The following is a 15792-nucleotide window of genomic DNA, read 5'->3' as shown; positions in this document are numbered from 1 at the left end:
AGGAAAAGACAGGACTGCAGGCAATTAGCATCCAAATGATTTATTCCCTGCCAGATTTCCAGGAGTTCATAGGTATATAAACACAGAATAAATAGCATAGGACCAATTAACTGAAGAAACCAATTCCAGAAAGTACAAAGGATGATGTGGGAGGTGTGAGGGGAAGTGACAGCTAAAAACAAACGAGTGCCTCTTCTGCCCCCCAGGAATCGGAGCTCTATTCATTGTTTCCACTGATATTTTGAAAGTGATTATCTACATTCTGCTCTGGATTTGCCAAAAATACCCAGAATGAAGCAATTAGCAGCAAGCAAATAATTCATAATTTCCTCACCGGAGAGTTAGGCATGAATTAATACAGAACCTTCTTAGCAGTGGGCAATTGTGCAACTCTTCAAAGCGAAAATCACAGAGGATGACAAGGGAAGAACTAATGTTCTTTTTAATGTGTTAAATTATTCAGCTATCATTCTGATGCCTCCTGCTTACCTGAGTAGTGATGATGCAGGTCTTGAGATGTTTTCAAGCAGGCAGAGATATCTGAAATAACGTTTAAAGGATCATTACGCGTATTGTAGCAGAGATAAATGCATGATTTTTTAATTCCTTCCATCCCAGAGTTTGTCATGAAACAGATTAATCAGAATTACTGTCTCAGCATTCTAAAGAGGAGAATTACTAATAGGTTTTAACTACGTTATAAGGTACTATACTGGCAGATTTCAGTCATCAATGTAACATAGTCAGATGACTTATTTATTCAGGGAAATGGTGGGAAACTTGTGATATTAACTTCAAGGACATGTAGCCTCTCTAAACCAATTACACCTCCGGGATTTTAAAAGCACTTTGCTGTCCATCATGCTTCACAGCCTCCCAAAGGCATGATTCTTCCAACTCCATCCTCAGTCATTAAGCATTCCATTAACTGTACTATTACACTAAAGTTAAAACAATACTGTCCCGTTAACCCACATCTAAAATGCTGTTAAAATATAAACTGACAAACAGTTTCTGTGTTTACATATTTAACAGGCACAGAGAGATGAAATTTGGTCCAAAAATCTTTTTTTTAATAAAAATGATATTAATGAGCATGTTTTCATGAATTAGATGAAATCACTTTGTTCTGGTGCAAAACAATCCTTCAAAATGCCAGATTTCAGAAAATAAGTATACTGTACTACTTTTAATTCTGAAAAATAAGATACTCAAACTTGAATCTTTGTCAAAATATTTGAACATTATACTTTTCTTCTTGGTGTATTTTATTTGCTCTTATTCCTTTTTCTAGCAAAAGATATCTTAAATAAAAAACATAAATAGATGCTGGGGGAAGGGCCAGCACTTCCACTGAGTGGCCTTGGAGATTCAAGGAGCTTTTTGCTCTCTTTCTCGCTAGACCCAACTAGTTTTGTCGCATTTTGGATGTTGTAAAACAACAGACAGGAGTGGGGGCTAAGTCGTTCCTTTTGAGGATGGGAAAACTGGATTTTAATCAAAGCAATGGTGCACTCTAGAGCGTAGCCCCACGGCTGACTACACTTGCAGCAGTCTGCTTCAGCACTTGCAGGGTTTTCTGCACAGCCGGACCCAGAAAGAGCAGCACTTAAAGGGGAGATAAGTCTAAGAGCAACTCATTTCTGCGTCACAGCTAGCCTCAAAAAGAGATAGATACCTAGCTGCTCAGCCTCTTACAGCCAAGTGGCACATCAGAAAAGCGGGAAGACAGACTAAAAGGCAACAAATACAAGTGAAGTTAACTATCACTCTATTTTGTGGAACAAAGTCATTCCTCACTATAAGCTAGACTTTCTTCATTGGCCATTTCATAATGAATTCAGTCCTTCACCGATTTCGTAATGTCAGGGAAACCACACACACAGAGGAATTACACCAAACTACAACTTGAAAAATCAAGAGTACATTAAAAATTTTGTATCACAATCTATCCTCAGGTATACACCCTGCCTTGACTCAGGAGATTTCTTAGACTGCCAGAGATGAAAGCAGCACTATCATCTTAAACAGTTTCTTCCTGCTCAAAAGAACAACATTATTGGGCAGGCTAGAGTAAAAATAGATCTTTTTTCTTTTAAGATTTGGAAGTTATCATGAGAAAAACATGTCCTCATTAAAAAAATCTTTCACTTTAAAGTATGAATTAGAAACTAACATATGAAGCAACAGTTGAACATTTTCCTATAACACTCCAACTATAGCAAATTAACTTCCTTTTGGATTTCATACTTCAGAATTGTCAGAGTGAGATTTGCAGAGAGGAATTAAAATGAGCGACAAGCAACCAGAAACTTACTGTCCGTTTCCTCTGAAGTTCTCAACCTGTTTAAAAGCAAACATTTGATATTTTACTCCAAAATTTCTGTCATTAAGCTAACACTGGTACATATAAAGTGATGCCATCTATGTGAAGGCAAAATTCACAAAGGTTTTATCAGCAATCATAAAACAAAATAACCCTCGGTGCAACTTTATTCATCGCAACAACCAGCAAATAATCTTCAGTTACTGAAGCATAGCCACGTTTTTCTGCATGTTTCTTTTTCTGCTTTATGTTGAGCTGCTCTTACGGTTCTGCACCACTGTTCGTATCGTTTACACTGCAATAACAGTATCAGTTAAAGACCACTTCAATCACATACACGATTGTTCATTTTTCAATCAATGCTGAGATGTATTCAGAGCTACAGACGTCATTACCATTGCTTGCACAAAAACAGACTTTTCAAACCAATGGTGGTTTGGATTAGCAAGCCTGCAGAGAGACTACAGCATCAGCATTAACGTTAAAGCAGTCTTTGTTACAGAAGACAGCGGATATGATTCACCTCACAGACCACAGAGATCCTACAGAAGACAACAGACTAAGTGACAGAATCAGGCCATTCAACGGCCTGTAAATCCTCCCGGTAAGTGTGTAGTTTGCCTACTGCCTATAAATGATTGGTTAAAAAGAAAGCCAAAACAAAAAAACCAAAACAAAACAAAAAACCCACAAAAAACCCCAACCACAGGATGGGTAAAAAACACAGTATCTTTTTTCCTCTTGCCATGGTGATATCACAGAGGATATGACAGCTTTCTAGTGTCTTTTATTTATTACATCCACAGTATTACTAAGTAAAAGAGATATAAAAGAAATTGATGAAAATAAGAACGAAAAGAGAGACAGCACTGCATATGGAAAAAATACCCCCAATATTAAAATAATGATCAATAAGCTCGGAGTGGGGGGGAACCACAATAAAATTGAAAACACTTTTGAAATAAGCATACTTTCACTAAATACAGTCAAAGCTTAATAACTACTGAAAACCCATTAAGAAAACAAAGCTAAATATTTTGTAAATGTGCAGACCCAGTATGAAAGAGATTAATCAGAGAATGAGAGAAGCTTTCAGGAGCTGCTGGCATTTTAATTATTAAAAAAGGAAACATGCAATTTGCACAGCAAAAGCAAATTCAACTTCTCATGCTCACTAGATTGGAATAATGGCTAGTTAAAAATGCTATGGTGATCTTAGTGATTGAATTAGAAAATTGGATTATTGTTGGAATAAAAAGAGGTGTCTATTCCACCTAAAATTATACACTTTGTTTAAATAGATCTCTTTTATCTCTATTAATTAGGCTTCATATAAAGAAACTTAAACGGACTGAATTGCCTTAACTCTTCATTTCACATAAATTTTTCATTCTAAGTGTACTGCAGAACTCAAGCGGAAACCTGCAGGAAGTATAGAAGTCTCTTTCTAAAAGCATCTGATGAATACCCTAAGATACCAATAATACATACAAGGAGTTTCTGTTCAGATTACTTTTCTTGGTGGCTCCAGATATGCTATTACTCAAATCCTGTAAAAAAGAGAGATGCTTTTATTGGTAAAATCTGCAATCACCGTCATATACAAACTGCACAACTCAAAAAGGTATCTTCTCAAAAACACTTATTGTTATGCTTATTGTCAGCATGAAAAATGACACTGACAGGCAGGTGAATCACAGCATTGCCGTACCTATACTAGAACAGAACTAGTTTTCTCACATTACAGTTTTCCATGTTGCCTCCATACATTTGAATAAAATACCCAGTTACCCACCTGTATCTCAATACACTCACCAAAGCATGTTAAAGGTCCTCTAACACCAACAGTATTTGAGAACTCTCTTTATATTGGAAAATTCCAATTTAGGGATAGGCTTTACAGCTGTTGAAAATGAAATGCACCCTAAACCTCAATAACAAAAAAAGTAACAGACTGAACCAGTGATATTTAGATCACATATTTTTGAGGTCTTATAGTTAAAGTAGTACTCAAATTATCTTCTAACTTCCAGTCATATTAGGGAAAATTGTGCCAGCCAGGTCCTCCTAATGTGCTAGGCAGAAACAGGATTATTCTTCTGAATAGCAGTGAGGAAGATTTCAATCCTCAAAAGAAACAGAGCCCCCAAAAAAGTTCAAAGATAACACAGTTTAAAGACAAATTAACTGAAATTCAGCTTTGAATATTATCTGAAACTTAACTTGCAGTTTTTCCGAGAACTTTAAAAATCCCACCCTTGATTTTTACCCAAGATATCTTAGTATGAGTTTTGAAGCACCAGGTTACTTGGTCCTTTCACACAGTTTCTCTGACTGTACCTTACTTTGCTTGTCTGACCCTGTGTTTCACATGTCAAAGATTTATTGATTTGGACTCCAAGCTCAGGTTTTACAGAATACAAAATCAGTAAATTTATTTCTATTTCTCTCTCCACTCTTTCATACAAAAACCTGCCACTTTTTAAATTTAGCTCTCTTCCCTAGTATTTAGGATTCAAATTCTGCAGCACTCAGAACAGCAGATCTGAAACTATCTATCTGGTTTATTTTTATTCTGCTAAAGAAAAAAGCAGCTCATAGCATTTACAGTGAAAAATAAGCGAGGCTTTTAAAGATCACCATTTTAATAATCAAGAGTGCTATAAGTAAAACAGGCAAGGAAGAGTGCTGTTCAACAAGGAAGAGGAAAAAATTATTTCACGGTTCCTTTTCTTAATTTATTCTTTGTTAATTTCCTTTCATACCTCTGAGATACCTCTACGCAATGTAGTGAAAGATACATTTTCTTCCATTAGTTACACCGTTTAAAAACAGATAGAAGTTTCTATAATGCAGTTTCCTGCCCCCAGTCTTCAAGAAATATAAATTGGTCTAGCTCCATCAAAGTCAATGAGCCCATGTTGATTTACATAGGCAGAGGACCTTTACATTATGGACCTGAAAATTAATTCTGGTAAGTAGTAAGATATGGTGTTTATAAACCAATGGGTAAGAAATCTAAGCTTTGCAATTATTATCAATATTTACCTGCCACTTTGCAAGAAGTAACTATCTCTGTGTCATAGATTAAGAGCTATGTAGCTAACTTTCCAAAATTTGCATCACTCTGCTAACCAATTCTGCTCACAGGTTCAAGACCAAGCTGCATGCTCACTCATTGCCTAATGAAATATCAACACACATGTCATTTCTGACCAACTTATTCATACTCAGAACCACTCAGTGATTCAATAATTTAATATTCTACTTCAATAATCTTAATAGAGTGTTAACATTTGTTAAATTATTCATTTACTCACACACATGCGCTGTGCCAGCAGACAACAAAATTCCTAATCTCTGAGGAGGTATTTCATGACAAAGAAACTACAGTGGCAAGTCCAGGGATGTCAGCAGAGCTACTCTGGGCTCATCCCAGCCAAAACTATGGACTAGGATGTGTCATCTTAGGTCTTACCTCTTGAGAATGCCTCAGGTAATCACAGAATGGTATGGTATGCCTACTGGTGTCTTGATTTTCCATTTTCTTGTGCATGTAACTGAGTCGTTCCAAACCTAGCCAGAAGAGCAGGTGTCAGCTATTTCCAGAGTGTAACATCTCTACTGCTACAAACTAAACACCTACACATTGCTATAAAATAAACACCTATATACCATATTGCCCCCACAAACACCTAATGGGCTACAAAAGCAGCAACAGAATTTCATAGGGTTAAAACACAGTGTTTCCATTCTCTGTCAGCAGATTTTGGAGGAGCATAGCCCTTCTCAGACCATGCTGTGCTGAGTCACAGCATGCCCTGGTGCTTCTCCCAGCAGCTGGCAGGATAAAGCCAGTGACCCACATCACATCAAAGCTGGAAGATAAGACGAACGATGTAAAGGATTTCTGAGAATGAAAGAGCTGGAGAATTACTAAAAGAAGAGTAAGAATACCATTCCTTTTTCTTTCCAACAGAGACAGATACAGAACTCCTTTCTTCCCTTTGGAGAATGTGTTTCCGAGCAATCAGTAATGAATAATGCATGTCGAGGATCTGCCAGCAGATACAGTATTGCAGCACTGCCTGTGAGTGTAAATGTCTTGAGAAATTCACAAGAGAGTTTATTTTTGCCATTAGCCAGGATGCCATTTTAGAAGACACCTCAGGAGAGGAGACAAGAATACGATCCTCCTTGCTTCCTAGTTATTCCTGAGGATTAGTACTCTACTACCCCCCGAGCAAGACAGGCAGCACTCCCGGAAAGATCTAACTGACCTTCCATCCAACCTATGACCCTTTTGCCTGTGCAATGACACAGCCAATAACCAAGTCATGTGTGGTGATAATGATTATATTAGACAACCTAATTCTAATTCTGTAAAAATTATGCCATGAAGTGAAAGTGGTGGATGACACTTTGAATTTGTGAATTTTTATTTACTGCGTCTTTTTAAAAGCTGTTCAGAATTTCACCATCTGCAAAATATCATACTTAGCTGACTGAAATTAGACACCGTGAGCCAGTTCTTGCTGTGTTTCTCTTGCTCATTGCAGACGTTGATCTCTGCGGGCTCTGAGCTCACTTGGGCATTCTGGGGACAATCATCCACTCTAATCACCTGGCAAGACAGAGACAAAACAACACTCAATTTATAGGATGACTAGTGCCTCTGCAGTTCCTCCAACAGTCTGTGATGTGGCCTTTCAGAGCATCACTGAAATGCCAACGACTGAACTTGCTCCCAACTGAGAAACAGATTTTCCCATTTCTTTTACAAGTTGCAGAAGACACATTGCTTTTCTCTAGTAAATACTACTGATGAAAGATCTAGCACTACAGCTTTTAAAACAAAGTTCAAAGTTCCTCAGAATATCTTCAGAGGCAGTATGTCTCAATATGCAAGATCTGTTGTTGACCTGAGCATCTTATGTAAACAAATCAGTCTTCAGCTGTCATCTTATTAAACAGAAGTAACGCTTCCCAGCTGACAAAAGCTCCTGGGAATCTCTTTATAACTATATAAATTCTTTCTATATATGTATACATACATATAGTTATAAAAGTTGCCCCATACGTATGACATAATCAATATGCTGTCTGCAATGTGCTAAATGCTTGATGGATTCAGAGAAAACACTGCAGGACTCTCGTAGGCAGGAGACAACATTACAAAACCTGCCTTGCTTGTCTACAGTTGCACACCACCTGGGTACTGCTCACCACTCCTTCAGTCTATCCTAGACCATATGAAGCGTCCCCAAGTCCTCCTACCAGCTAAAGTACAAGGACCAATTCTTTTCTGTGTAAAATCAATAACATCCCTGGTCATGTTACCCAGCAAAATCCATTGACTTCAACACACTCAAAACTGAAATCCCACACATTCAAACAAAAGGGAAATTAAACCCCAGCCAGACACACAAAAAAAGACACCCTATTTGTGTGCAGAATTTTAAATGTATACATTTGCAACTAATCCACACTGCAGAACTGCTCTTGAAGAATGAAAAAGACAGCTATGGGATATGTGACTCTCTTGCATCTACACATACCGGCACCTGAAGGCATTTTTGATTATTCTTTCCTCTCCCAGACTTTCTGTCTCTGTTTTGTTGTTTTGCTTTTGTTGCCTCACTGTGGTGTAGCTCACTGGATCGTAAAGGCTCTGTGTGAAAGAGTCAAAAAACACCATTAAGCTACAGAGCTTTTGTTTACTAAGAGAAGATTTGATAAGAGTAGAGAGTTGGCAGATCTCCAAAGCAAGCTGAGAAAGACTTGTGACACCCAAAGCTAATACTCATGCAGTTCAGTGCAAAGATGTGCACCATCACCAGATATAAAACAACAAGTGTCATCCATCACCTCATACCATTCATACTTGGAACTGGAATCTGCTAAATTTTAGCTGTTGGTAAGCAAATTTGGTGGTGGACAGGGAGGATTTTAAATTGGCTACAAAAATGTGTATCTCTTCACTCTCCGTGCATCCATCTGACTTATGATACTGCTAATGCGTCTCTTAGGGATCGTGTAATTTATTTTGGCTCCTGCAACTCTTGCATTTTATCCCCAGGGCAGGAGACTTCCCCGGAGCGAGCACAGTCCCTCTGCCATCCTGGCTGTGAAGCCACAGCCATAGGGATCCCATGAAATGGGGAGAATCAGGGTGACTGACACACATAGAAATTCCCTACAGCAGTCAGACCCACCTCAAAGAAAGTGAAGGAGTAACTCTGGACTCTCTGCTACTACCCTCAACTGCAGCTAATACCTCCTGAATGCAAAGGAAACACTTTAATAATGTCTTGGGCTCCTCAGTAAAAGATACTGTACAGGTGTAGTGTTTTATAATTACCACCTATGGCCTTGCAGGTTTCCCCTCTTTTCTCTTTCTTCGGGGACTGTAAGCTGTTCCTCCTGCAGAAACTCCAGTCCCTCCAGAGTGGGCTGATCCAGAAGGAGGTGCTGCGTTTTAACTTGTTCTGAGAGATGCTGCTGCTGTGACATCTGTCAGAGTTGTACGAGAAGGATTTTGATTCTCTTATCTGGACATGCCTGGGAGGACTACCAGTGCAATTGCAGTCACTGTTATAGGTGGAATGTATGCACAGGGCCTTCTTTTGTTTCTTCTCTGAGCTGAAAACCCCTTTTTCATCACCTTCAGAGAATCCCCAGTTCACATAACCACCTTCAGTTTCTTCCCTGTCATTGCAGGAAGGTGCTGCACTCTCTTCAATATCCAGCGATGGCTGGAGACCAAGAGGATGATCAGCCTCTACGGCATTAGTCTTTTCTGATGGCAAATGAATAACAAAGTCTCTCTGGCTCCATTGATAATCTTCTGGCCCTTTTCCAATGAGGCTGACACTTTGCAAGTTTTGCTGCACCACGATGCTACTTTGCAGTTCATCTCTGAATGCATCATCTCTGTACTTGGCAGGAGTGCTCAGAAAGGACAAATTTAAGGTGACATCCTCCGAGAAAGACCCTCCCTGATGGTCAGGGGGCACCAGCAAAAATTGTCCATACCTAGGGGTTGACTTAGTCTCAGAGGATACTCCTGAAGTGAGTGTGTCACTTTCTATCTCTATCTTTCGAGAGCTGTCTTCTACTACCTTGTTACTCTTAGTCCTCAATACGTGGTCTTTGCACTCCGATGGCCACTGACTCTTCACCAAGCTCCGTAAGAGGGAGGGTGGCATGCTGTAGTAGTGGTACTTCTTGTCATACAAACACTCTAGGCTGCTCAAGGTCTTGGAATAGAGCACATTGCTCCAGCTATGGGGCAGCTTCCTACAGGTTCGGTATTTTGTGTCAGCCAGTAAGGCTTCTTCCACCTGCAAGGTGTCTACAGCTGAAAGCACTTTCAGGATGTCTACTGTCAAGGCAGACAGGTCTTGCAAATGTCCTAGCTGGCTGTCCAGGGAAAGTAAAGACTCCTTGATATAAAAAACCTTCTCGTGAACTTCTTTAAGCTGCAGAAACATCTCCTCCACTCTAGGTGGAAAAAGAAAAGATAATTAAAATACCAAAACACAGATCTTCTGCTTGCCAGATGATGAAGGAAGCCATTAACACATTTCAAAGAGTCAGTCTTTTAAACAGCCCTTTTTTTTTTTTTAAGAGCAACTTCCATTCCCATGAATACCTAGATTTGACAAAACCCATCCAGATTTAGCACATGTCATTCAGATTACTGGGCCAACACCCAGTGACTTTTAAGGAAACAGGCTTTTTGCTCAAGAAGTATGTATTTTTAAAACTGCTATTTTCCTACTAATGTCTACTCCTTGCCATAGAACTACTAAACCACAGACAGCAGGACACAGCTTTGGAAATGCTGCATTGGCTATTGCGTAAATGTAAAATGCTATAAAGTATGCTTCTTGTCAGCCAGTCATCCTGCATTTCTACATTTCTTGTGCAAGCATGAGAACGACAAGGCTCACACAAACCTACAGATACTCCTGCATTTCCCAAATACTGGAGACTGGGAAAGGGGTCTCCCCAACAACCTATTTGGTCTCTGTATGCCTGATGCCATCAGTTATCTTCAGGTAAAATTCAACTGCCCAAAAAGCAAAGCCTTTTGTTATGGCCTTCAAAACCCCAGTGAACAGTGCAAGAACTTCTTGGCCTGGAATGATATCCTTGTAACCAAATAACTATCTTCACATTTCCTGAAGATACTCTCTCTGGTGCTCCATCACTAAGGTAAACTAAATAAACTAGCTGCAGGCAGTATGCAAATGTGCTCCTTTCCTTTGTCACTGAGTAACTAAAAGATGTAGTATTTTACCAATAGCTGAATAAAATCAAAGACCAGTGTTCCAAAGTATTTTATTAATCTAAATTAATTTCTTTTATTAATGTTATGCAATGCTGTGAAGCATGTTTCATGTTAGCACCAAGAAAAAAAATCCTTCCAGATCTATATTTATCCATTAAATGAAATCTTCTTGCTGTAATCGATTCTGCAGCTTTTGGACATTGCTACTTATTCTAATTCTTTTACAGAGGACATTCATTTTGCTTGTGTGTTTTGTTTTAGTATGCAGAAAATAAGATTATGAACAGGCGAAGATTAAGAGGCTATCTGTCTCTAGGCAAAACAAATTTCTTAGATGAGATCAGTATTGGCATTCAGTAAGACCTTTTATAGTCCTCATTTTCTTTAACTTTTCCCATTAAACTTAATGGCAGCTTTGCCATTGATTTCAATAGAAAGCTAAATTAGGCAATACTGAGAGCTTTGAAACCCTGCTGACAGTTGTGTATTGACGTTTTGCAAAACACGACACTACATGGCAGACAACGCTGCCATCGTCACACAGTTATTTCTGTAAAGAGCAGTTATGGTCAATTACAAAGCAATATTCTCACAGCGTTCCCACACCGCTAAACCTTTAAATAAAAAAACGTGTAGTATGCCATAGTCGGGCGTGTTTTCGTAGTGCTACCTGGTCTGCAAAGGTGAAACTGAGCAACACCTTACTGTACCCTGCTAACCACCCACATACTGCACATACTGGGGATGCAATTCTGCCAGCAAGGCTTCCCAGCGAGGGCTGCCACGCAGTTCGGACAGATACGTTACGATTCCATCAATTTAGCAAGCCTATGCATGTTATTGCTCCTCATGCTCACAGAGGCCATAACCTGTTCCGAGATCATTCGCTTATCGAAGTCCTGATATGACAAATGTACACAAAGAGCACAAATCCACAGCAAAACACACCTTTCTGTTGTCAGACGGATCCTTTCGCTGTCACTGGAACTCAGGCTTTCGTTCTTCTCATGAAAGTATTTTTCCACACATTGCTCCTCGAAGTCATGGAGTTTCTTTAACTCCTCATCACTCAGGTACAGCTCTGAACAGAGGAGGCAGGAGTCGGTATGAAGCACGCTGACAACAGCAATTGTTTACAAGCACCCATGACAAAAAAACCTGCCAGAACACGTTTCCTCCCCCTCCCTTGACAAGAATGAATCAGACCTAACTCCATGAATTCGGAGTGTATGTTATTAGTATAAAAACTCAACAGGCCACATACTTGCAAACATGGTTTTTATCCCTTAGACAGGGAGCAGAACGACACGGACAAAAATTCCACTGTACTCCTTTTTAAAGCCTCAAAAGTACATACCCAAAGCGCTGCTCACAAAGATGTATTTTCTCCCAAACTTTTTCCTGTATTTTGTTACACGTGTGACTCGCAAGACTTAGCTGTAGATATGTAAGACTTACAAAGATTTTGCTGTAATTTGGTCCAGGCATTCATTTAGGACTAGTCACCTATAACAATTACAGTCCTTTCAGGTACTCAAAGCTACAAGCTTTTTTTCACCTAATTGCTCCACATGTTCATATGTATAAAACACCAAGCAAGATCACTGGGCAAAAAAGGACACATTCAAAAGTTCAAAACTCCACAGCTTCGGCTGCTCATGATGCTATTCTTCTAGCACACCAAGACTTCTAAGAGAACAGATCGATAATAAGTCAATATGAAGAAATGCATATGGTGGAAAGCTGCTTCTCTGATCCAAACTCCTATCTTCCAAGCTCCATTTTTCTTTCCTCTTTTACATACCAGAGTCCTGACTGTACTTGCAAGGGGGGTACCTGCGCCAAGCGACGCGGCAGCGTGTGCTACAAGGGTGTAGTACTCGGCTGCAGCTCAGCAGGGAAGCCCCTCGCAGCGTTCTGGGGTCTGTCCCCACCCCGAGTCTGAATAAGACTTGATCACCTCCTAGGCTCTTTTCCCCCTTGGCCCATCTGTGTTCTTGCCTCCAAGATTTTACTCTCTGTATCTTGGTATTTTCGTTGATTTTCCACAGGGTGGCACTGGATCCTTATTGCTAAACTGGTTAGTTTTACCCACACCAAGATTTAAGCAGAAGAAATTTACCAAGCAATGCATAGACATACAGAAAAGGGACACAAAGGGAACGGCAAAAAAGGACTCTTTCTGAGAGAAGGGTAGGCAAGGTATGAGCCCTCTTCTATCCAAGGACTTTTAGATGTGCTAAGCAGTGTTTGTTTCCCTTGTGCCTAATGCACCTTACAAATAAGACACCCTCTATGCTACATCAGTGACTTATACTGTGCATGCTTATAGAATAAGCAGTGGTACTTCAAAGGCAGGCTGATGTACCCAGTCATGATGGAGGAGCGGAGCCTGAGAGCAGTGGTAAAGCAGCTCAGCACTGATCAGTTAAGCCCATTTTTTAACGCTGTAACCACCTCTGAGCATGCCAGATATCTTCTGGGATTCATGTTCCATAGAGAAAATCCTAAGTGAAGCATAACCTAGGCGGGGACTGCTCACGTCTGCTATTAGGCATCAAGGATGTACATTGCATCAGAAAGGATGAGGCTGTATAATACTATGCGCCAATGTTCCACAATGTTATTTTAGAGAAGATTACAGCCACCAGCCTCTCCTCCTCCCCATTACCCTGCCTCATCCCACCAAGCACCAAGCCCCACTATTGAGTATTCATTCCCATCCCAACATCTTGTGGTCCCCTCCTCGCAATGGTTAGGGCTGCTGCTCCTGGCAGAGCTGCAGGAGCTGACGACTGTGGGACGGCGAACTGGCATCGCCTCGAAGAGGCATTAGGAAGGACCCTAGGATGGAGAAGTCCAGGTTGGCAAGGATGAAGTAGGTGGGGTTAAGGTGCAGTGATGAGCCAGTGCACAAGGCGAGGGGTGCAGCAAGGAGGTGGGGGGCCCCTATGCTCTCTCTCTGCATCTGCCATCACTAGATCTCCTCTGGCTTCAGCCTCTGCGGCTACTTTATCTGAGCAATTAAAAAGGAATTGTTGTTCTTTTCAGGACGAATGTACAGAAATTTATACCTCCAGTATTGTTTACTTTCTTTCAAAATAAGGCTATTCTGCCCTACAGAAAAAGCTGCTGTCACTTTATTTCAGCTCAGAGTTGTGAGGTATCTTTACTGATGCACAGTATGTAGTAGAGCAAAAGCCAAATACAAAGCCAAGCATTCCCCTAGTCAATTTTTCCTACAAGACTTCTCAGAGAGGCAGGTTAAATTCAGTTTTGCAAATAAAAACAGCCTGCTACACAGAAAATATCTCTTTTTTTTTTTTTTTTTTTTTTAGGAACTGAGCTGCAAAGTGATGGGAGGCTGGTAAAACATTCTTCATCAGCTATTTCTTTTGGTCTGCAGCTTAGCTCTGCTTACTTAGTCCAACGTCGCCTTCCTCTTGATCCAGCTCATTTGGGGGCCGATGGTGGAAGATGCAGTTTATCAGAAGTCCAATGTGGCTCAGGAGGATGAAAGGTGGAGGCAGCCATGGCTTCTCATGGTAGGTCATAATGTAGCGGTACCGGTTGTACTTCCAGAGCTTGTTCGATATAGATTTCAAATCATAATAAACATTACTGAGAAGAGAGATAGAGGGGGAAGGATGATAAAACACTCCTGTGAGGAATACTGCCAGAACAGCACAAGATGCTTGTCTACAGATCTAATTTGACACTGAAGAAATGTCCCATCCCTCCAGTGAGGTAAATCAGCTTAGCAACTCTCATTTAACAATGCAGCAGCATATGCCTGCAGCTAGTGCACTGAGAATGAGATCTTCAAAGCTGCCTAACGGATTTGGAGGTCCAATTCCCATCCCCATTAATGGCAACTGGGCAAAAAATATCCCTGAAGTGGCTTTGAAATCTCAGCCAGATTATTTAAACTTTAATACATAGCCTAACTGAGAATTCAACATTGTCTACCTCTTTGGACCGGATTAAATGTGGGAGTCGGGCTAAGGGAAGAGTGTTAACGAGGCGGTTCTGCTGCTCTTCAGCACACTCCCCCTGCAGAAAATACTTGCTGCAAGAGGCGGCTACACGAGCGGTTCTTCTGCAGGGTACTCTTTGGAGCCGTGACGTTACTAAAGGTGACTGCTGTTGCACTGAATAATTTCCTGTACCTACTATCATAGACCCCCGTGCAGGAAAGCAACTCTGTGGTTTCTGGCGCTGTAATTTCAGTTGCACCATCATACTACACGCCCAGCATATAATCACAAAAACATCAGCTTTGCTTCCGGTAGCATAATTAAATGTATTACTCATAGTCGTTTTTGGTCCCAATTCTGGAACAATGAAATCACTAGGCAGAAGATTTAACACATCATCACTGCTGAAGGTTTAAATCTAGAAATAATTCAAATTACAATTTCGCAGCTGTGTATTAAAAAAAATTTGATGCCTTGCCACAATTTCAGGAAAGGGATTTCTAATTGGAAGTGGGAATAGAGTAAGTTTTGATCATTCAGTTTTCTTGAATATTAATCACTACATTTCTTCATTTGAATTTTTTTTAACCTACAGCTGACGACTTCTTCCCCTGAAATATTAGAACTCCGGGAAAAAAAAAAATTAACTACTTGGGTTAGACTGCTCTTTACTAATATTTTACAGAACTTGATCCACTGCAAGAGTTTCCCTGTTAAAACATGAAAGGTTAGAATTACTGTAAAGACACTAATTAATTACTATAGAATTACTATAAAGACCCCTCCTTCTCTGGCAGCAGACATTAAAAAGCAGATAGTTAAAAACACTACAGTTAGATTTCAGTCTAGAACATACCAAATTGCAACAAACAACAGGAATTTTCAAATTATTTCCTAAAGGAAGAGCATGTTCCTAAAAAGTCATTATCCTCTTCCCTTGAATACCTTCCCCACTTATCTGCCAATTTAAATCTTGGGCTACCCTATGATGAACATTATACAGGCTCTCAGCACAACAAAGACAACTTTTAGGAACAAAGGACAAATTAATTCAGAGCTGAATTAATGTTCCTTGTCTGCCAACTGGAGTTGTCCACCTTCACAGAGTCAGATTCTGTTCAAATGGCGAAACAGTTTAGGTGTCTGCTCACCATCCCCTTCCTCACACCCTCTTGCTTCGACAGTTCTTTTTT

The 15792-nt window shown here is 40.1% G+C and overlaps 1 protein-coding gene across 1 annotated transcript in view; it reads right to left on the bottom strand.

Moving 5' to 3' along the window:
- Positions 1 to 489: 489 nt before the first annotated feature.
- Positions 490 to 15792, bottom strand: part of TRPM6 (transient receptor potential cation channel, subfamily M, member 6) — a gene marked incomplete at both ends in the record, with an annotated part of 34380 nt that continues 19077 nt past the window's right edge. The window contains 5 exons of the mRNA XM_010295936.1: positions 490 to 540; positions 6824 to 6950; positions 8884 to 9829; positions 11571 to 11703; positions 14044 to 14243. Coding sequence (XP_010294238.1) covers positions 490 to 540; positions 6824 to 6950; positions 8884 to 9829; positions 11571 to 11703; positions 14044 to 14243 — 1457 coding nt within the window. The remainder of the gene's footprint in view (positions 541 to 6823; positions 6951 to 8883; positions 9830 to 11570; positions 11704 to 14043; positions 14244 to 15792) is intronic.

The sequence above is a fragment of the Phaethon lepturus genome, unplaced genomic scaffold, assembly GCF_000687285.1.
Source record: "Phaethon lepturus isolate BGI_N335 unplaced genomic scaffold, ASM68728v1 scaffold22110, whole genome shotgun sequence".
In the NCBI taxonomy this organism is placed as follows: domain Eukaryota; kingdom Metazoa; phylum Chordata; class Aves; order Phaethontiformes; family Phaethontidae; genus Phaethon; species Phaethon lepturus.
Note: the sequence above shows the minus strand (reverse complement) of the source record. Positions and strands in the feature narration are given on the sequence as shown.